General features: G+C 32.1%; 1 protein-coding gene across 1 annotated transcript in view; it reads left to right on the forward strand.

The window, feature by feature from the left end:
* Positions 1-23,243, forward strand: part of LOC118200244 (uncharacterized) — a 47,876-nt gene that overhangs the window by 12,731 nt on the left and 11,902 nt on the right. Inside the window, exons 3-4 of the mRNA XM_035372183.2 lie at positions 5,747-5,967; positions 23,011-23,210. Coding sequence (XP_035228074.1) covers positions 5,747-5,967; positions 23,011-23,210 — 421 coding nt within the window. The remainder of the gene's footprint in view (positions 1-5,746; positions 5,968-23,010; positions 23,211-23,243) is intronic.

Here is a 23,243-nt window from a genome sequence, read left to right on the forward strand (position 1 = left end):
CGTAAACGCCTATGCGCATGTGTCAACGAGACGCATGCGCAGAAAGTTTGTAGCTTTGAGGTCCGGATTATAGATCATTCCGGATTATGGGTGTCCGAATTAACGACTTTTGACTGTATCATAATCCCACATTTTTAGTACTAACATTGCCTAAATGAAGGGTATTGTTGTGTTCCTTTCTTTTCAATGACCTGGTTCAAAGCCAGTTTTACATTATATACAATGGAAATTATATAAAAATGGTGTGTGGTGTATTTAATTATGGCAAAAGACACTAGGGCTATCTGCCTAATTATATAAAAGAGGCAACTACTAACACCTGTTATGTAAGAAAGATTTAAATCAACTACACAACTATTAGTCTAACAGAGAAGCTACAAGTAACTAAGCATATAATATTGTTACGAAATGTACAGGCGTGGTAAGATAGCTTCCCCGCAAAGTAGTTTTAGGGTTGCCATAAAATGGCAAAGGAAGGCAGGGTTGCCACATTTGGCAACAAAATTGGCAATATACCATTGACGGATGGAGAACCTTCTGGAACGAATTCTTACCGGTTTAGCCCAGAATGTTCTCGAACTCAAGCCAAAAGCTATATAAACCCTGCTAGTCTGCAGTCATTTAGTGTGCGTCTCTCATCGAGTGTGTGTGCCTCGCATAGAGTGGGAGAGAGTATTATTGAGTGTGTGTCTCGTCTAGCGAGTCGGTCCGTGCGGAGTCAATCGAGTTGTCAGCCAGGCAGCAAGTGCCGAGTTTGTTGACGAATTCACCGAAGGAGTCTCTTAGTGTATCGCAATTAGTGCATCATCGAGAGAGCATGTTGAGCTCCGGAAACGACTGAACCGAGAAGTCGGGAGCTGGGCTCATGTGTCGTCGAGTGCATCGCGAGTTGTAGCGTGGAGAGTCTCAAGAGTACATAGAGTTCCGAGAACGACCAAGCAGAGTCTTGAGCTGTACTCCGGAAAGCAGAGTCAGGTGCTTTGCAGGAAGCTGTCTCCACCATTATTGCCTGACAGTGTGAAGGCTGTGTCGCTGATTGTTCCAGCGTGTTTATAGTAGATCTTCGACGACTGTAAAAAGTGTTATTGGAGCTGTCCTGATTATTATTGACTAAATAAAGTGCGTTTTGATACTTCATCAAGTGTCATCGTTATTCACTTCAAATCTACGAACGTGAAGGAAGAAAATAACGCAACAACTGGTGTTAGAAGAAAAAGAAAACGTAACAATATCTATCCAGAAGTTACATCTAATTAGCTGCAAGAATCAGAAATAGGAAAGAATTTTAGTCTAAATTTTCGGATCTGATTTATCCATTTAAAACAGGTGCAGTCTTATATTTCTCTCATCATCTGGGCGGGAAAAATAATTAATTCTGAAACATATCTGATTTTCAACAGGTAAAGTTGCAGTTTGATGGGGTATGTGAATGTCAGTGCATCTCCAAAACTATTAAGCAAATCATGAACACATGGAAAGGAGGCTCCATACATCTGTGCATTGTGATGAATTGGGGATGGTCTCTGTCTGGGTTACAGGTACAGAGCCAGATGTGCAGCGAAAGGATGGGTGAAGCACTTCACTCATAGTGCTTTAAATTCCTCTTTTGTTGCTAAGACTAGAGTAGAAAGTCTGTTGATAGAATAACTGTGGACAAATTTCGCAGAAATTCAGTCTTCGGAGAAAAAGTGAGAGATAATTGCCAAGTTTAATTTAAAAAATCAGAAATTTTGGGGTATTTTTTTAGAAATCTAGAAGGATTATTGGTGATCAATGGACTGCAGACTGAGAAATTATGGTATATGCTATATTTATATCCATCTGTTATTTCCACCTGGTTAGGCTTTGTTTGGACTGTTATTCAAAATAACCTGCCATTTACTAACAAATCTGACTGATTTTGCATTTGTCCAGTTTTTGAATATTTTTATTAAAATTTAGGTTATGCAAATAAATTAAATAGTATAATGTGACAGTATTACAAATTTGCAATCTGTCCATGTTTTCCATTTTTATACAGCATACACTTTTGTAATATAATCTGAAAGTTTGTTATTTTTTCCCTCATAGAAGGAAAGCCACTGAATAAGAGCTATTTTTGTAGTACTTTTTGTGCCTTTCATAAAAATGAACATAAACAGAAGTTATTTCCTTGCATCATCTTGAGCAGTATTGGAAAAGTGACAACACTGGATCCATTCTAAGAATTTAATCTAATTTGCAGTGATAAATGTTATTTGCGTATGGAAAGTTTTTGTAGAATTGTTTGGCAAAAAATTCAGAAAAATTGAACTGAAACTATGATTTATTGAAAGCCACAGCAGATAAATTATAAAGTATATTAGTTATATAAAATGATGGTTGTCATTAAGTTTGCACAAGCCCTTTGCTAAATTTGTTTCTAATTTGCTAGCTTCCTTTTCTTTTTTGACCTAGCAAGTTCTGTTCGTGAGTGTATACATTAATGTATAATCAATGCTTTAAATTCATATTTATCTCTGAAAACTGTTTGAAAAATTATTTAATTACATTTTGTTATGAAGGAGTTTGTATAACCTAGGAAGAAAATGTTGGAAGTTGTAATTAAGCTTCTGTAAAAATTTCCTAATACTATTGTAAATTGATATTGTAATACTACTATATTGATTGTGCATAGCTAATTGTTCACAGATATGTTAAGCTATGATAAAACCATTTTGAAATATTTTTTTATCATCATGAGTGAATCATTTTGAAAATTTTTTATCATGTATTCTTTTTTTATCACCAGTTCACCACTAAAAAAGTATCAATGAGAATTAAATAATATTGTTATAGATCTAGGGGTTGATTATTAAAAGTCAGCCATGCATTTGGGCGATACTAACCAGCATGAAGTTTAAGAATGGCTCTTGCTACCTAGCTTTATATGGAAACATTTTACATAAAGTGATAAATATGAGTTTTTTAAGCCAATTTTTAAATTTTGAATTCTGATAGGAGCTGGCTTTGATGGTTGATATCCTACTACAATTATCATATCTGATATTTTATAATTTTTTAAAAAATTGTAACAATTTTTTGGTTTAAAATATTTTTTTCATTTAAAATGTTGCACAATTATTTGTATATCCTGTTCTTGTAAAAAATAAAACTCTGCTTTTTATATATTTTGCTTTTATAGGGTAATATCTGAGTTCCTAGTTTAAAATTTTCATGCCTCATTGCTGGTTTAGTTATTTAATTAGGTTTTTTTTTTTTTTTTTTTTTTTTTTTTTTTTTTTTTTTCCAAATCCTCAATAATAGGTTTTGTTAATTTTTGAAAAATTCCTAAGCATTCAATTTTTATAAACTAATATCAAGATTTTATTTAATTTATATTTATTATGTATTTATCAAGATATATTTCAAAGTAAAAGGCTTTACTTACAAAAACTAATATCAAGATATAGATCAATATCAAGATCTTACTTACTTGAACTAATATCAAGATTTTATTTAATTTATATTTATTGCGTATATTTTTGTAAGTAAAGCCTTTTACTTTGAAAAAGATACCTTCATTATATTAAAGACTTTAACTATATATGTTGAGAACTTAACGCATATATTAAAATTTTAGTAATAGCCAAAACTTGTGTCAAATTAGTGCATAAAATAAGTTTATGTGAATTTGTTCAACTTTAGCTCTGCATAGCTCTAAATCTGTTGTGTAGCTAGTGGGAACATCTGTCTCTAGATGCAGCATCCAGGGGTTCCAAATTGATGTTATGAAATTTTAGAGTGAAATGTTTTCCATTCTTGGCAAGCAAGAAGAGACTCAAAAATTTTTATTTGTCCTCAGAAACTGAAAACCCTAGCTATGTCTCTGTTCCAAATATCAGGACTAACTGGGACTATAACATGTTTGAATATTCAGCCTTGAGTAGGTGTAGTTGAAGCCTGATATTATCAAGCGTGGTTGGTACACCTCTAAGATACTAAGCCATTATCATTTATTAAAACATTAAAAAGTTATTGAAAAATTAAAGTATAAATACATAATGCTGGCAAAACTGCTTTCTTTATTATATAATGTTTCATACATTTACATATTTAAAGGGTATAAACTTTAAATACTGAATTAAAATGTGAAATCAAGAGTATAATATGAACAGTATTATATTGTGTATTTAAAATCATGGAGAAAATAAATTTCAAATTTAAAATAACAAAATCTGTTGATATTAAAGGCCATTACACATAGGTCCCTCTTCAACAGAAGCAAAAAACATTTTGCAAATATGGAAGGTATGGCAACCATTTCATATTGAAAATAATATGCAAAGCAGAAATGAACATAGTGCTGGCAACAAGGTCAAGGAAAACAGTAATGAAACATGAAAAATGAAGACATTAGAATTCTGAAACCATTTGGGAAAACTGGGTAAGAGTAATGCCATTAACTAAGTAAGATAACTTTTTTGTGGATTTAAGAAGCTTGGAGGAAATCCAGTTTACAAACTAAAGAAGTTTTATGGATAATTTTTACAGAACCAAAGTGAAAATTATGATTAAATGCCCAACTACGATTAATGGTTGAAGATTTGTTTATTTTCTAATGGAAGATTCCTTGGTATGAAATTTTATAACTGTTTTAGTTTGGTTAATATATCAGCCAAACTAAAAGAGGAAAGGGGAGAAATAAACACATCTTTGAAAATCTCAGTTGAGCATTTAATCCAGTTTGACTTTTTCCTGCTCTAACTTACAGTTACAAGTAATTAATACAAATAATTATTCCATTATGCATTTGTTAAAAATTTTAATGAGCAAGTATATATATTTTTTAGATTACCCTTTAATTGTGATTGTGTATTGTATTTGAAGCAGTCACATCATAGTCACAATTTATTTACTGTTTGCACTTGTATTTTGTATATGTGGCTGCAAAAGAAGACATATTTATTGGCAATAGTGTAGAGTCATTAGGTTTATTTCGGAAGCAGGAGAGATGAACCATGGACCTCTGGAATATGCACCCAGCGTGCAGACCACCACACCAAGAAGGCGGAAGAAATACCTTATATGCTCCCCCTTTGAAAAGGTGACTGGTGTTTTTAGGGGCCAAATCCTGGGTGTGGAGAATCATCTGCACCACCCTTTTAGTTTGGGCACCACTGACATTAGGTATTTTTGGAAGCAGGAAAGATGAAAAATATGCAACGCCTTCACCAGGAATCGAACCACGGGCCTCTGGAATACGTGCCCAGCGTGCAGACCACCACACCATGGAGGCATGCCAAGAACGTGGGAGAAATGCCTTATAATAGTACCCATAAATATGAAAATGGCAGGTATCTATTAATTTGCATGTTCTATAAATATTCCTTGTGTACAGAGAGAAATGAAATAATGTTACTTAATTTGTTGAGCTTTTAGAAAACAGACATTTATTATGACTTTCAGAGGAAATATATAAGAATAGGCTTAAACACAGTATTTGTGATTACTTTTAGACATTGTTAGTACTAATTATCTGTATCGTGAATTCATTCAAATTAATTTCTAATAGTAATACACTTAGTATTATCTTTTAAATGAAAAACAAAAAGTTCATAAATAAATTAGCAACAAATTTAACTTGGCCAAGATAGGAAAATATGTTACCCAGGTAATTGGAATTTCAGATGTGGGAGTCTGGGCAGTTCCCCTCCCCCCCATTTATATTATCAAAAGTGTAAATTATTCTTATTTATTTTATTGTTAATGTTCTTATTGCTTTTAGGTTTACTGTTGTGAAATGGGCTGTGTTAGTCAGCAGCATGTAAAATACACTGTTGAACCTGAAGCTCTCTTATGTATACTTCCAGATCCTCTTGTATGTTACAAACAAGCCGTCTACAATCAGACTCAAACATTTCATCTCACAATTGATTCAAATTTAGTTTTGCTTGATTGGTTCACTTCTGGAAGGTATTCCAGAGGGGAACAGTGGCTCTTTTCCAGGTAACAATTTTGGATTTAGAAGGTATGGATTAAGAGAGTAAACTTTTATATGCCCAGTTGTTGTTTCAATATAAAAACAACAAAAAAATTATAATAATTATCCTCCTTCCAAAATGATCATTTTTAAATTTTAGCTTAAAATTGACAAATTAAAAAATTATTTCTTTCTGATTTTTCATATTGATATCATAATAAGTATATTTGTACAGGAAATTAATTTGGAAATTAAATAACGACTTTAAAAAATTACTTTTAATTCTCACTCAAAAGATTTTTTAAATATTTTTTATTTAATAGTTGTTCCTTTTTCATCATATTTTGCAATTTAATCTTTTTCAACAATATATTTATTAATGTATGCTAGGCAGCATTTTGAAAAACTGGTATTTTTAAGAATTTTATAAGAAACCTAGTTTGTACTTTTAAATGAAATAATATATATTTCATAATATTTTTAGCGTAATCTTATGAGGGAAAAAATAAATTGTATTTTATAAAACTGTATATTTATCTGAAAATAAATAATGCTCCAGCTGTTTTCTCATAGTAAAACAATTAGGAATACTTATTGTCTTTCATTCTGCTGGTGATCAACTTTCAGAAATGAAGAGAATGATATAAAATACATTAATTTCTTTAAAAGAATAAGATTTTGAAAACTGAGGTTTAGTTTTTATAAATGTTTTCACATATTCTGCATGATATAATTGTTTGCTATGTTGAGTCATTAGTTTATCGATGCAGAAACATGAAAAGTATGCAATGCCCTCAATGGGATACAAACGCCAGACCTTCTGAAAATGCATGGAGTGCTTCTAGTTGAAAAAGTATCTTGAATTAAAGGGCAACTTGGGATTAGGTTACCGACTTGCCAAATCCTGATAGTGACAAATTATCATCTGCCACCTTTTAGTTTGGGCGCCACTTGTAAAGTCATTAAAGTTTATCAGTGCAGGACTATGAAAAATGGGCAATACCCTTGCTGGTATTTGAACTCTGGACCTCACAACTATGTGTCAAGTGTCTCCATGAATTCATGTGGAAAGGAGGGAGAAAATACCTTATATCTTAATTCTCACCCCCTGGGTCGATGCAGAGAACTCTGCGAAGCTACTGGCTAGGATCTGTACCTAGGCAGTCTCGTCCACAGCAGTATAAAATCACGAGCCTGGCGGTTCCAGAACCCGGGTTTGGGTCGTTTATATGGCTGGACCATGGGGGATTAGCGTAAGACGTATACCAGATGGTTCTGTAGCCTGGCGGGGGACGCACCACGGTGTTGGACGGCACCAAGTTTGCATGATAATGTCCTGATGGGACGCACTGCTCGCGTTGTACTGGCGGGAGCATTTAAATGACTAGTCAGTCCTTCAGGTTATCAGGTCATGCCTCCGTCAAAAAGCCGAGAACAGGGAGTGGTGACCCCTCAGGCCCGGCCCAGTAAGTGGAGGTTTGTGCAGTAATTTCGTCTGAGCAAAAGATCCGGCAGGTGTCTTCAGATACAAGTGAATTTGTTCAACACTCCAAAGTGGAATTTGAAAACCATGGGCTGTGGGTAAGTTTTGGAGTTTGTCGCCCAGTACTCCAGCCCATTGAGAGAGTTCAAAAATAGTGACACATCTTCTATGACCTGCCCCCTGCCTAAAATGGAGGAGTCTCAGTGGAGCTCTAATGCCTCAGTTTTGTCTTCAGTGATGCAGGAGAGATGTAAAAACTTTGATTGATTGATTATAGCTTAATTGATTATAACTAAGTGCATAAAAGCTATGTGCCTTAGGAGGTATGCCTTTGTGGGAAAATTTCTAAGGAAAAATGACTTGTGTTAGTATAACATGTGGGTTAAACTGCTTAATACACAGTTTTATCAACTCTGCCAGTGGTAGTCTATGCATTGCATAGTTTTGATTTCTCTATTATTTTTTATCATAGCTTTGTTTTGCATAAAGTTAGAAACATATGTAATATATGCAGAGGCACTTCCTTCTTAAAGTGGCTGTGGCATGATTTTGGCCACCAAAACTAATAAACATAATCATCTGATCTGTAACATGCAAATTTCAAATGTGACCAATGACTAACTGGCTGTTTTAACAAGGTATTATACAGTCAAAAGCCGCTAATTCGGACACCCATAATCCGGAATGATCTATAATCCGGACCTCAAAGCTAAAAACTTTCTGCGCATGCGCCGCGTTTACACATGCGCATAGGCGTTTACACGTGCGCGTAAGACCCTTACAACTGCGCATATGCGTGTGCGCAAGTGCAGAATACGTTTTCGCGTGCGCGTTTAATGTATAACGGACGGTATAAGCTAAAATTATCTAATTATCTATTTCAGTTAATGTTGTTGATTGCGTTGTTCCTTAATCTTCGAACTAGATCTGGCTTATTACTTTTTTCAGACTGTAAGAACAATTTTATAAAAGTAAACTTGAACTTTCGATTATGTCAAATAGAATTTCCAATGCTGGAGCTCCCAAAGGGATCTACAAAACGAAAGTATGTTTCGATGTCCATCAAACAAAAATTACTGCAAAAAATGGATAAAGACATGAAGAAGGTGACAGAGAGGTTGGTGTGTAAGGATCTTAAGTTTTACTAACGTTTATTTTATTTTAAATCTTTACTATCACTTCTTATTTTCTACTTCCGGCCAGGATTAAAAGCTTTAACTTATTTATGCAAATGTGTCTGGCGAACGCCAAGTACTTAAGTTGTGGCTTTTTGCCAAGCGAAGAGAGAGGAAGGAGTTAGTCGAAGCAGGCCGCTTGCCTTAGCAGTTTTACTCGGTTGCTGGTTGCCTTCCAGGCCAGAGGTTTAATCCTCTTGATAATTTTAAACGTATTGTAGTGTTAACAGTTCTCTGGAAATACACCCATATGCGGTCAGGTCGTAAATTTAGAACCCCTTTTTTCCTGGGAGGGCTGAAAAGTAGGGGATAATCTTGCTCCTGCTCTTGACAAAATGTGGGGGTCGTTTAAACATCTAACTTCTCTACATTCAGTTTTATACAGAGGAAAATACAAATTGAATTCTTCGAATGAATGCAATTTTGTACAATGAAAATGTATTACTTAACGATAAACTGTAAGATAAATAACATTTTTTTTTTTTTTTTTTAAAGCCATAGGTGTAGAAAGACAGATTTGAGTTTTTCATTTCGAATGCTATGTTCCATGTATGCGAAGTAGCTGAGTATGTGAGATAATAGTCAAAACCGAATGGCTTTCAACCTTTTCACGGCTAAGGACTGTTTCTCAATTACAATGTGGTCGCTGCTTTTTAGTTAATTTTCTAATGACATAAAGAATAACTGTTTTTATTTGAGTTTTTATTTGATAAAATAACGCAAACTAGACTGCAGAAAATTCTTAAGATTGAAGTTAAATAATACTGAAAAATTTTGTGTTTTATATGTAGTAGTATTAACTACTACTATAATCCTTAAATGGAATCCTTAAATTATATATATCTATGTATAGGTATATATAAATGGAATCAAATATAGAACAAGGTATAAAATATTTTTATTATACAATGTTTATTACCATACGTATATTTATGTAATATCAATATAAATAGTTAGTTAGGTTTCGTACATATATAATTTATTTTTATATTTGTATTTTTTGTATTAGATTCAGTATTGTATACGTATCTGACGTTTAATTTGTTCTCTTTTTGGGTTACGACTTTAAGTGAGAAAGAATTGTTAGGGCCTTCATAGGGATTACATTATATACAATCAGTTAGGATCCGACTTTTCCTTTCTTTTAATCATTATATATATTGAAATACTACTTGATAAGTATACGTAAAATATAGCAGTTTTTTAAGCTACTTATTTATATATCTATTGTTATCTGGTTTGTTTGATTATAGCAAAGCATTCGACGGTTATTTGCATAAGGGTAAGGGTGCCTCGTAGAGAACTTTCTAAACAAGACTGACTCTTATGCACGTTACACGTGGGGAAAGCCTCGAAAACGCCAATACAGCTGATCCGCATTCGAACCCCGTATCGACCTGCCAGAGTTCAACGACTTTAAGCTCAGCCGCTAATGAGCCCCCCCCCACATCCACACATATACATTAAATAGTATTTACATGTCGTTTATAAAGTATAATTGAGTGCAATTTAATCATAAAGAGTTAGAAAATATTCTACGGAATTACTTCACTTCGTAGACTTTTTTTTAAGCTTCACCATATTTCTTAAAGAGAATCTCAATGCTAGTTCCATTTCCAAGCTGTTTATGTACCTTATTTTTCATGCTTTGAATTATATTTAGAAAATTATTTCACTTGGTTATAGCTGAAAATGCAGTTTTTTTATTGAAGAATTTAAGGGTAAGTAGAGAATTATGTCCTTTTCTAATTATTCTTGAAGCATTTAAATTTTTTTTTAAAAAAAGCGCACATTAATACGGATCACTGAACTAAAGTGCTCGATACAGGACAGATTAATTAGCTACTAAATTTTGATTTTCGTTGAGTAAAAATGAATTCATCTGCATTCTATAAGAAAGTAAATATTCAAAAAAATGTTTTTTTTCCTATTCTCGCAGTCATAATATTATTCTTAAATATTCAGCTAATTCATATTCAAATATTCCAATCCATTACAATAAGTAATAAATCGATACAGTAAATAAATAATTAAAATCAATTAAATGGAATTTTAATTGATTTTAATTGTCATTTTCCCTCTGATAAACCCCTCTTTAGAGTTCAATAGCAGTCGATCAGCTTTTGTTAGGGGTTCATTTATCTTTATGGTATGCTTACGTTATATATGTATGTATTATGCATTGCTCATACTTGTCAATTGCAGTTTCTAATATCTTTTGGAAAAAAAATCAATATGAGAATCCAGAAAATGATTCTTAGCGACGCTAAAACTATTATTACTAGGCACTCTCATGCCACAGTGTTTAAAAAAAAATCCCATTGTTTAAAGGTAGATTCTATGCTCATATTTTAGTCTAAAATTAAAAGCTGCGAGTCAAAATTAAGGGGGTTGCTCTTAGAAAGCCTCAATTAGAAGTAGTTATATGAAATGTTAATCAATACTTATAATTTTACGGATTAAACACTTATTCCCTATTTGATCACGTGTATGGCAAACAGATATTCGTCATTCATAAAGAAAAGAAAGGTGAATCAAAATGAGTTTTCAAGGCCTTTTGCATACATTAGCAATACTTATTCTCGTAATAACAGATACGTATGTGTTATTCTCTTCGTAATTTTCAGTACATATATTTATATTTATAATTAAGAAATCTTTTGAAAGCAGCGTCAAACAGCTGTCAAAATTATATTTTAAAATTGTTATTTAGAAATGCGCTTATAATGGTTTTTATATTTACGAAAGATACTTCCCGTTTACTCAGGCTCACTGTATTCAAGTCGATAGGACCAACTGAATGGAAAGATCGATTTCTTAATTCATTTCCAAGTTTCAAATCGGATGAATGGACTCGCGAATAAAATGGCACATTAAAATACGGTCACTGAACTACAGTGAGCTATGAAAATTTTAACAAAGGTTTCGTACTTTATCTTATGAAAACAAAATATCAGAATCTAATTAAATGTTTCACTTATTAGAAAAATAGAAAATATAAATATTTGTGAATAAAAAGAAATTATTTTTAAAAAATAAAATTTAAATGAAAAAAAATAAAAGAATTACAAAATATTGCAGAAATTACATAAAATAGCGAATAAACTTATTCGGCACAAGCTCGCTAAATATAAAACAGATTGTACAGTCAGAAAGCTCGTCTTGTCCCAGAAATATACTGTTCATCGGGTTTAAAGGTTATTCAGACTAAAGTGCGAAGTTCAGTGAGTAACTTGTATTTTCCTTTGAATGTATAAACTAGCCAAAAAAATTGAGCACTTGACAATTAGATGCAAATTTAACAGATGGGAGCACTTGACAATTAGATGCAAATTTAACAGATGGGAGCACTTGACAATTAGATGCAAATTTAACAGATGGATTGAAGGAACCCTACTGCAACGTACCACTTTGTGTAAGCATTTTCGTGGATTTCCTTAAGGTATGTAAATATGAGCCCATTTTCCTTAGAAATTCTCCATGAAATCATACCTAGCCAACCCTCATATGTTTTGCCATATTCAACACAAAATCATTCTTAAGATGATTAATTAATTTTATCTTAGATGATACGAAGCTTTTCAAAAACTAGGATGCTTTCCGTAAACAATTAGTATTAATAAGGGCTGTTCAACTGGAATTGGGTTGGATTATTTGTTTATAGCAGTGCTTTTCAGCCGACTTACATGTACCTGTATGTATTGCTCAGAGGGGGTCGGAAGGAAATTCCTGAACGAAAACAATGTAATAATGAAATGTTAATAAACAAATAAATATAACTTTTCGTATCTTATGTAATTTGTCTCCATTCTGATACCATGTGCATCATTTATTTCTGATATACTGATACTGAATGAGACCTAAAAACAATTTTTGTTTTAAATATATCTCCCCTTATGATCCCTGACACAGCCGTTTACTTTCCCCTTCCGTAATTAACGTCAGTCTCCTGCTCTTGACCGCATTTGCCATGCCACCGTTCTCTGTACTACATACGGCTTCCTGTTAATATACGGCCAATCTTCCACGTAGGCCCTTGTTTATTATTCCAAATTTAAGTTAGAGTTTAGTTAACATTCTTATATTCTTACGTTCAGACCACAAGTAGTTGGTCTCTGTATTCCGAAGTACGGAAATTATTGTAAAGAGTGAAAAATAAAGGGTTTCGTGTACCCTTCCTGTGTATCTTGTCTACTTCCCACATTTTTGGACACAGCTTTAGTAAGCTCCCTGTTCCGAGTCAGGTCTTTGCATGTTCCCAAAGAAAGTAAGGAGAAACATTGAACCTGATAAGTGAAAACGAAAAAATTTCGATTGACAAGTTAGTCGGTATTCTCGGCACAGCAATTACGGGACTTGAACAGCGGAACTTTGTAACTGAACAAGAAATTATGTCTGTTTATAGAATTAAAGAGAAAGTATTATCACATAAAACGAAGCAACTTAAACAACTTTCATTGAAAGAAATGTTTAATAAAATAAACAAATAAATATTAAGCTTTTTTTTTTTTTTTTTTTTTTTTTTTTTTTTTTTTTTTTTTTTGTAAATTTTGATACCCCTTTAGATCATAATTGTTCTTTATTTCATAAATTACGGTTTCATATTTTTAATTCTAGAATTTCTGCATGCCATTTTACGAGATTTAAACTGATGATCTATAATCCGGAAAAATCGATAATCCGGAATCGCCGAAGTCCCGACAAGTCCGGATTAACGACTTTTGACTGTATATACAGAAGAATAAACAAATATTTAGATTTTCATTTATGTAAAGGCTTATGCATTTGTTTGAATAAAATTTTTCTTTTTTGCATTATCTGAAAGAGTAGAAATAGATGTAAAACTCTTATATTAAATAATGTAGATATTTGAAAACTATTTTCTTGGCATTTATTAAATCCAGAATAGATTCATATTGTGATTAGTGTAATCAACATATTTTACTAATTTGTTATGCTATGTTACAAATTAGTAAAATATTTTTATAAAGTATCAGTGCTTTGCAATGCAATGTGAAGGCAGCTAGATATAAATAATATTTGTTATAAAGAAACTGACCATGTGTTGTGCATTGCAAGAAGCAGTCTTTAAAAAAAAGGTCACAAAGAAATGTGCTTAATATACTTGTGTCATAAGACTATCACACAGGCATATTAAGCTCATTTCTTACATGTATGTGGAACTATTTTAGATATAAATTATAATAAAAATAAAAAACGTAATTGTAAATTTGTATGCCTTTACATTGCAAAAGTTGTACAGAAGCTATCAGGATCAATGTTCCTTCTAACCTTCTTCGGGAACATACAAGGACCTGACTCGGAACAGAGAGCTTACTAAAGCTATGTTCACTAATTGTGGTAAGTAGACAGGATACAGACGAAGGGTATACAAAACCCTTTATTTTTCTCTATATACAATAACTTCCGTACTTCGGAATACACCGACCCGCTACTTGGGGTCTAACGTAAAAGTATAAAAATAAAACTAAACTCTAATTTAACTTTAGAATAATACACGTGGAAGATTGGCCTTATAATAACAGGAAGCGTATGTAGCACAGAGACTGTGAACACTACAATACGTTTGAATTTATCAAGAGGATTAAAACCTCTGGCCTGGAAGGCAAACAGCAACTGCGTAACTTCTAAGGTAAGCGGCCTGCTTTGACTCACTGCTTCCTCTCTCTCGCTTGGCAAAAGGCCACAACTTAAATACTTGGCGTTCGCCAGACAAACTTTGCATAAAAACCTTAACGCTTATAATTCTGGCCGGAAGTAGAAAATAAGAAGTGATAGTAAAGATTTAAAATAAAATAAACGTTAGTAAAACTTAAGATCCTTACAAAGCCAGCAGTTGTGAGTTTATCAATTTTAAAGTTAAACACTAAAAGTAAACATTACTCAATCATGAAATATTCACATTTTTTTTTTAATCTAACACAATTTGTGCTCTTGCAAATTTTTTTAATTTCTTTTCATTAAAAATTTATTTTATTAGGTGAGCATTATTTAGTAACTTAATATTAGTGCAAATATTTAAGTAACTGAATATATAAATAATCTACAGACTAGCTGTTTGAATACTTAGGAGCTGAAGAAAGGAAGCTCACATTAACTCTGCCCACAGGTATTAAACATTCATTGCTGAGGAAGAAGGGGTTAATGTATATTTTATTGTATTTAATTAAATAATGTATTACTTCCCTTTAAGGATCACATGTGGATTTTTATTGTGTGTTGTCATTTTTTATAACATATCTCTAAAAATAATCTGCTCCAAATGCTACATAATATGCATGATAACCTATCCATTGGAATCAACAACATTAGCCTGTCATTTAAGTGCTTAAGATGGCTTGTCACATAAACAACCGAGAGATGGCCAGACATCCAAGATTATCATAGCTTATTTTCTACCTTTCTAACGAAGAATGCAACCTACAATGGTACTTTGTCATAATTTCCCAAGATTTGGGCTTTTGTTTCCTTATCCTATAGATTACAAGGCTTATTTGCAAAAAATTAGTGATGATGTCATTTGTAAGCTTCAGACTTCTTTGTTGAATTAATTGGAAGGGAAAGCATTGCAATCTCACTAGAAATTCCAGATGTTAGAATTAAGCAGCATTTGATTATGAACTTTCTTAGTGAATTGCTAATCTGTCTGCACGAGACAGATAAAATTTTTATACACATACAAGCAAATTTAAGATACGTGTTAGTGTTATGAGTTTCATGAAGATATTAAATTATTCTTGTTCTTATGTATTTAACAATGTTGAAAAATATGTTAATAAATGTTTTTAGCCAGTACTTAAGAATAGTTTGTAGAGTAATAATTTTTGGATTATTTTTATGACAGATCATTTTGTTTTAAGTAATGTTCATAAATAGTTTTTGAGAAAGAAAAAACTGATACCAAATTTTGGATTTCATGCCTAAGAAACTCACAGTAAAATATTGATATCCTTATATTTTATTCTTAAATTATTTAATACAAAGACTATGCTTATTAATGCTACTTTTCAGTGGTGATCTTGATATTTTTCACTAAGTCCTAAAGACGGTTAAAAGTATGACAGTGGGCTTATGTTAAGAAATTCTGTCAATGACAAACTTTATTAACCTTGCTGCACAAAAATAAATAAATACATACATAAATCTCATGAATTATGCAGCCATGGACCTCCAGGTGTCTATTTCTGCAGGTAAATATGCATACATTGCTTGCGTATTCATAAATTGATGTACACTGCTAAAAAAAAAAAAATGGGACAGTGCTATATCTCCATTCTACTGGGGCGATTTACGAAATTCAAATTGCGTTCTTCATGTCTCGAAAGCGTGACTTAGGATATATATTAGATTTATATATAGCACTAGTCTAACATAGGTATTTTGACACAAAATAGGACTTTTTCTGAAATAACATACCAATGTTTTTCCATATTTCGATTCTACCGCTCAAATTATGCCAGAATACCAAATTTTGTAAAAATCGTACGAGTAGTTTTTAAAATATTAGCTCTCAAAATTTTAGCTCCTCAATGTTAATTGAATTTGGAAAATATTTATTAATATCTCTTTTTTTTATTAAACTTTTTTGATTTTTTTCTCTCACATTTCGAAGTTTAGGTTCAATCCAAATAAAATTTACCCATTTTTTTGTGTTTTATTTTTTAATTTTCTATTTTTAAATATTTTTTATAAATTTTTCGAAAAAAAATTTGAATTATAACCTATAAAACTTTTACCATCATCTTAAAATAGGTGTATTTTTAAGCATATCTGCAAAAAATTAGACTTTTTTATTCAAAATTTTCTAAGACATACACGAATTTACATATTTTCGCGTTTTGAAATTTGGTATCTTTTTTTGAGCGATAATAACGCCAAATGTGGTCTATCGATTTTTGTTACAGTGAATTGCCACAGCTATTTTCAACCTTAAATTTCAAGTAAAATTTTAGGGAGAATTAATTATATGACATTTTTTCCTCAATGACGCGTAATAAATATTTATTAATACTATATGAAAAGTTATTTTTTTTAAATTATAGATGATATTATTCAAATTTTTAACTATTTTTTTTTTTTTAATTTCTCTCTCTCTCTTTTTTTTTTTTTTTTTTTTTTTTAATAAGAGTAAATTTTTACCTTCGGCGTTTATCGTCTGCTACTTTACTTCGTTTAAATCGAATTGTCTAAAACTGAGAATTTTCGTTTGACGTTTATTTGAATTTTATGACATTAACTGCATAATTTATTTCTAAACAAACTGTTGCTTTTGAAGTGGCTGAAAGAGCGGCTGATACTATCATCCATATTTTTAAAGCACAGTATATTTTTATAGTAACATAAGATTTAGAATAATCATTTTTATAAAAGTCAAATTATGATATAAACATACAACCCTCTAGAGACTGAATTAATATTAGTAAGTAAGTTCAATGGTTATGTAGAAATGATCTGCAGCCACTTAATGGCTGAATAAGTCAGCAGATTCTGTGGACAAGTAAGAATAATTATATAAACGACACCAACATTCTAGACGCAATTAACAACGAGGATACGATGTTTATTAAAGGAATTTAAGAAGTTTTAAAACATAAAAAATCAACCCATTGGATTGGATTATTTAATTATGGCAAAGCGCACGAGGGCTATCTGCCTAAAGAGAGGGATGCGTTCGTGGAGGACAACTGGCTCGTATACACGTTACACATGGGGAAAACCACGAAACCGCCCATGCGGCCAGCCCGTTTGCGGGATTCGAACCTCGGACCGAACTACCAGTGTTCAGCGTCTTTACCGCTCGGCCGCTGGTGGGCTATTTAATTAAGAAATGACCATCTAAGTTTAGAAACAGCGTACCGTAACAACAATTCAATTATTGGTGCTGTATCTTTCATGTTACTCCCGATTGGCACAAGCTACATGATTTTTAATGAGTATTAGGGTTTTGCTAGTAACTTCACTTGGAAATCGCGCTTAAACTAGGTTAGTTGGTTATTTATACATAGAAAGAACATGGGAGCTATTTGATTAAAAAGCTTTCATAGAGAAACTTTGTAAAGAGAACCTAGAAAACTACGAAAACCAACCATGCAGCCTGGGTTAGACTTCGCAACAAACAATTAGTATTTAACAATCTTCAAATGTTAGGCAACTGATGAGGCTCCAATTTAATATTTTATTTGTAAATATTTAAAATATTGTTGTATTCTTAGACACAAAAAGCAGAATTTAAGTTTTGTTAACTCGTTAGTAAACTACCAAGCCGTAATGCAAATGAATATTCGATTTCTTTTGCAATAATTGTATTCACTTAATATTCTTGGAATATGAGCTAAAGAAGAAACGTTCTCGGAAGATTAAAAGAAGTGTTTAAATCCAGTGATATTAGGTTTGTCTTACAAGCTCAGGATCAAAACGATTCTGCAATTGCCCGAGTAGTTGACTTGTAAATGGTTGTGAATTAAGCAGATGACTTTTATTCTTACGTTTTCAGTCAGAAAACGTATTCCAAATGTTTTTTATTGCATGGTAATGCATCTTTTCATTATTCAATAACCAGTCGGAGAACCGCTTGTGTTCCGAAAATAAGTATGTGTATTCAATCGTCTTGCATGTTCTTCAAATTTGTCTTCTTGTGATTTTTTTTCTTTCCCAAAAACTAAAGTTGCCTCTCAAAGGAAAGTTTTCTGACATTGAAGAGACAAAAGGAGTATGACATCTACTTTTAGAGGCATGTCAAAAACAGATCTCTACAAGCCTTCTCTTCCATTTTATGTTGTGCAGTCAGACAAAAAGTTGCATCAGCGTAAATTCTATAATCTATTTTTATTACACTCTGATTACTTTATTAACATACAGTGAATATATACTAAATCTTTTACTTCAGCTTAAGTAATTCGGAATTTTTGACGGAATTGTTGTCGGAACTAGAACTTAGAAGATAAGTCAAATTTAATATTTCGATAACCCAATAAATTCAAGGTCGAAGTTTCAATATTTTATTTTTGGACGGAGGGGAAATTTTTTTAGTTTTGGTCCATTATCCTAAGTATATTTGCTTCGATTCTTTATTTTTCCATAAAAGCGAAAAATTTAGGCATGGTTTACATATAATGCATAGCTTCAAATTAAAATTTAATAATATACAGAATGGCTATAATTAAAGTTCCACATTGAAACGGTCATAAAAGGAAAACTACCCAACTTATCAAACTTGGAAATCGTGTAAAGGAAATCATAGGAATTTATTTCTGCGAAAAAAAGGAAGTTCGAAACCTCACCACCAGGGGGGAAATGGCGCTGTATGCAATATTGTTAAACGAAATATGGGTCGGAATCTAACTTAACCTTTTGTTACACGGGTTTAATATGTTGTATACACTTAAGAAACTTTGAAGTAGGCAAATTACCATTTAAAGGCGTTAAATTCGATAAATGTCGAGTGCGCCATCCCTGTAAGTGAGAAATTCGTCCGTGAAAACCACGAATTAGCGATTAGAAAATATGAGATCGCAAATCACTCTCACAAGTGCATACAATCTGGAAATCGTTTTCTTACAGATCGCTAATTTGTAATTTTTGAAGCCTGAATTCGGCACTAAAACATGAAGATACTGATTCAAAGCGCTTTTAATCGATTTAGGCCAAAGAAATTACTCATGTTGTCTATCTAGTTCCATTGCATTCTCCTACTGCATTCGATTGCATAGCAGTCATTCCACACCTTTAGTGTTGAATGACAGCTAGTTTTATAACTGAACCATTTTTCTCTGAAGAGCAGTCGACAGCTGGACCACTGCGATTGCAGCTCACTTAGATTCAATGTTAAAATCACTTAGATTCAATGTAAAAAATTCCATGTCACTTAGATTCAATGTTTCGTGATACATGAACTGCAGTAACGTGGCATTTTAGATACTACGATTTTTATGCAGGGCTGGGCCCCACCTCACGAGTGTCTCACAGTTACTTAGGCAACATTTCACAAATGAATGTCTTATAAGCCAACACTTCCCCTCTTCCCACCAGACCTCAACCTCTGTGACTTTTTGCTATGGGGTTTTCTCAAAAGCACTGTTTATGGTGATAATCTAAATAATTTGGCAGAAATGAAAAATGTGATACACTGATAACATTCCTCCTGATATGCTAAGAGCTGCTGTTGAGAATGCAGTAACAGGATTTAACTTGCTTTCGGAAAATGCTGACGCTATATTGAACATGCTTTGTAACACGCTTCGGAAAATATTAAACACATTTTAAACAGATGTTTCCGTGTGTTATTTCATTTAACAATATTGTATACAGCGCCATTTTCCCCCTGGTGGTGAGTTTTTGAACTCTTTTTTTTTTTTTTTTTTTCTTTTTTTTTTTTTTTTTTTTTCCCCGCGGAAAATAAATTCCCATAGCTTCCTTTACACGATTCCCAAGTTTGATAACATTTGGTCCGGTAGTTTTCCTTTTATGACCATTTCAAATTGAAACTTTAATTATAACCACCATGTAAATTAAACTTTAAAAGTTTGACAGTTTGGTTCAAGTTCCAGCTTTAAAAATATATATATAAATATAGTCTTTTATATTAATTATCTTAGAAAGAATGTTTTAAGAAGCTAATTTTTCTCTCGCGTTATAGATTGTATAAAAAAACATGATCTTTAATATGATTTAGATTGTTTCAGCCGATATAAGAATCGGGTTACTCGGTGGTACAGAATAAACCCTGCTGGACTGTTTTATTTCTTTGTCATTTAGCAAAAATCTTTTAATTAAAATATTTATCTTTTGGACTTCGCTTTAAACTTTATTTATAGTTAAAATGACTAGAAAATGAAAAGCTGTCTTCAGCTGAAACGCAATTCATGTAACTGATATTTTAAAAAATTGACAAGAATGCAAAATTTATGGAAGTCTAGCAATCGAAAAATCTTAATTTTCTTGTGTGAGCACTGAAATTAACTGTAGAAGGAAAGAAGAAAATTAGGGAGAAAATTAAGCAAAAATTTGCAGGGAAATTTGGCTGTCAGACATACCAAGATGTTTCAAAAAGTTGGACGCTTTTGAATATACTTCCAGGATACTTCAAAGAATTTAGGCGTTCAAAGAGAAAACACTTGGACGTGTACATCAGGAATTACCATCATTTGAGCTTGTATTAACAGAAAAGGCAAAAACAATATCATTGCAGATTTAAGTGAAGAGTGACTGGGTTTAGACTATATGGTTGTATAAATTTAAATTACGTTATAGAACATCATATCGTATCATAAATGGAGAATCCCATGATTTTCTCAGTCGAATTATTTGAAGATTCAGAAGTTTATCCAGTATTGTATGTGGATGTCACCTAAAGGCGTTTTTTCCCTCTCCTGATGAAACAGCGGCCGAGCGGTAAAGTCGCTGAACACTGGTAGTTCGTTCCGAGGTACGAATCCCGCGAACGGGCTGGCTGCATGGGCGTTTTTGTGGTTTTCCCCATGTGTAACGTGTATGCAAGCTAGTTTCCCTTAGAAAGTCCTCCACAAAGGCATCCCTTCCCTTAGGCAGATAGCCCTAGTGTTCTTTGTCATAATTAAATAAACCAAAACCTCTTGATGAAACCAGTCTTTCCTTTCGTCTCATACCTTCAAAATGTTTAGCCTCTAAAGACTGATAAAGGCTTTGACGAAATACTTCGTGAAGAACCTTCTAACGGAAACCAGCTGTCATACACGGTACACATGAGAAAATCCACGAAAACGCCCATGCAATCAGCCCGTTTACCGGGATTCGAACCCCGAAGTGAACTACCAGTGTTCAGGAAATTTACCGCTCGGCCGTTTGTGGGCCTTTATGAAATGGAAGGCAATAACTTTATTTAAAATGATTGTCCGAAATATCAAGATATTTTGAAAAGTTGGATGCTTTTTAATATACTTGCAGAATGCCTAAAGAAAAAGAGCAAGAATAAATGAGAATGCCTGAAGAAAAAGAGAAGAAAAAATACATTTTTGCGTAGAATAACATTTTAAGAAACCAAATGTAGGATAAAATTGAGTAAAGCAATGGGCACAATGATAAAACTGTTTAAAGCAGTGTATGCAAGTCATCCTAAGTTAAAATGTCGGTTATACATCTCTCTTATTTATATATATCTTTTCGGAACAGAACATTGAAAGTCGTGTTAACTGTGCTTTACTGTATTTTCTCTTTTAATATATGCAGTTTTCAAACGCATCGTAGTGTCGGTTACTAAGTATTCTTCCGAAAGAAACGCAATTCAAATAAACAAAATCAAGTTCTGGAAAATTTATATTAATAAATATATTTTAAATGCTCAGTTCGAAGGAATAAATAGAAAATTTTAAAGCAATTATCTGAAGAAACAATGCAACACAAACAATTAAAATAAAAGTATAAAAATTTAAGAATTACCTAAAATAATAAGTATGAGCAAAAAAAATATATAAAGAAAACTATTTGAAAAAAAAAAAAAAAAAAAAACACAAACGCTGCACATTTATTTACGCAGTTCGAATAGGTAAATAGAAATTTTTAAAACAGTTATTCGAAAAAAACATGCAACTTAAACAATTAAAATGAAATTCGAAAATGAAAAAGTTACTTAAAATAATAAGTTATAATTAAAAATATAATATAAAGAATATTATTTGGAAAAAAGGAACGAGGGTGACTTTTTTTCTTCTTTCGGGAAAGGAAACTATAGTTTGCCTTATATTAAGAAGTTCGCCAAGTGAATTATTCTTGGCGCAAACTGAAAAAAAAATGCCAACATAAATTTGTGAATTTCTCCGTAAATTTCGCTCCAAATTTTACAAAATTTCATATTTAGGCGTAATGTGAGTTGTAGAATCGAAATATGTAAAGAAATTGGTATGTTATTTCAGAAAAAGTCCGATTTTGTGTCAAAATACCTATGTTAGAATAGTGCTATATATAAATCTAATATATATCCTAAGTCGCGCTTTCGAGACATGAAAAACGCAATTTGAATTTTGTCAATCGGCCCAGTAGAACGGAAGATATAGCACTGTCCCTTTTTTTTTTTTTTTTTTTTTTTTTTTTTGAGCAGTGTACCTTGTTAATGAAAATCACATCAGAAACTCATTTGTACAGAGAGAGAATCATCAACATTTGCATTTTTTGTTTAATTGTTTCCAGCTATTTATTCAGAAATTTTTTAACACATTATTTACATACATATATAATTTTAAAAAAGAAATAGCTTTCAAAAGTATACCTTAAGTAAATAACAGTAGTTGTTTTTTAGTAAAATTAGTAAAACTGCATGACACACTTAAAGCTAGAGATTATGGTATATTAATAAATTCCTATTTCAACAGATTAAAGAGAATTTCTTCTAACATATTAATCAATTTTTATTTTAACAGGTTAAAGAGTATTTCTTCAATTTACATAAATGAAGGACTTGCCTTTAAAGAAGCACAGAATCTTCAGAACACACCATTTGTTACTATTCACAGAGCTATGAAGTCATACAATATTTTTGGAATATGTATGATTATAGGTTACCTCATGGAACCACTTTGGAGCACTATCTTATCTAATTTAAGCAACTGGAGGAACTATGGTAATTGTTTTCCTGAATATTTATTTTATATCT

This window comes from Stegodyphus dumicola, chromosome 1, assembly GCF_044657685.1.
Source record: "Stegodyphus dumicola isolate Sdum_Otavi_A_Nest chromosome 1, ASM4465768v1".
Lineage (NCBI taxonomy): Eukaryota > Metazoa > Arthropoda > Arachnida > Araneae > Eresidae > Stegodyphus > Stegodyphus dumicola.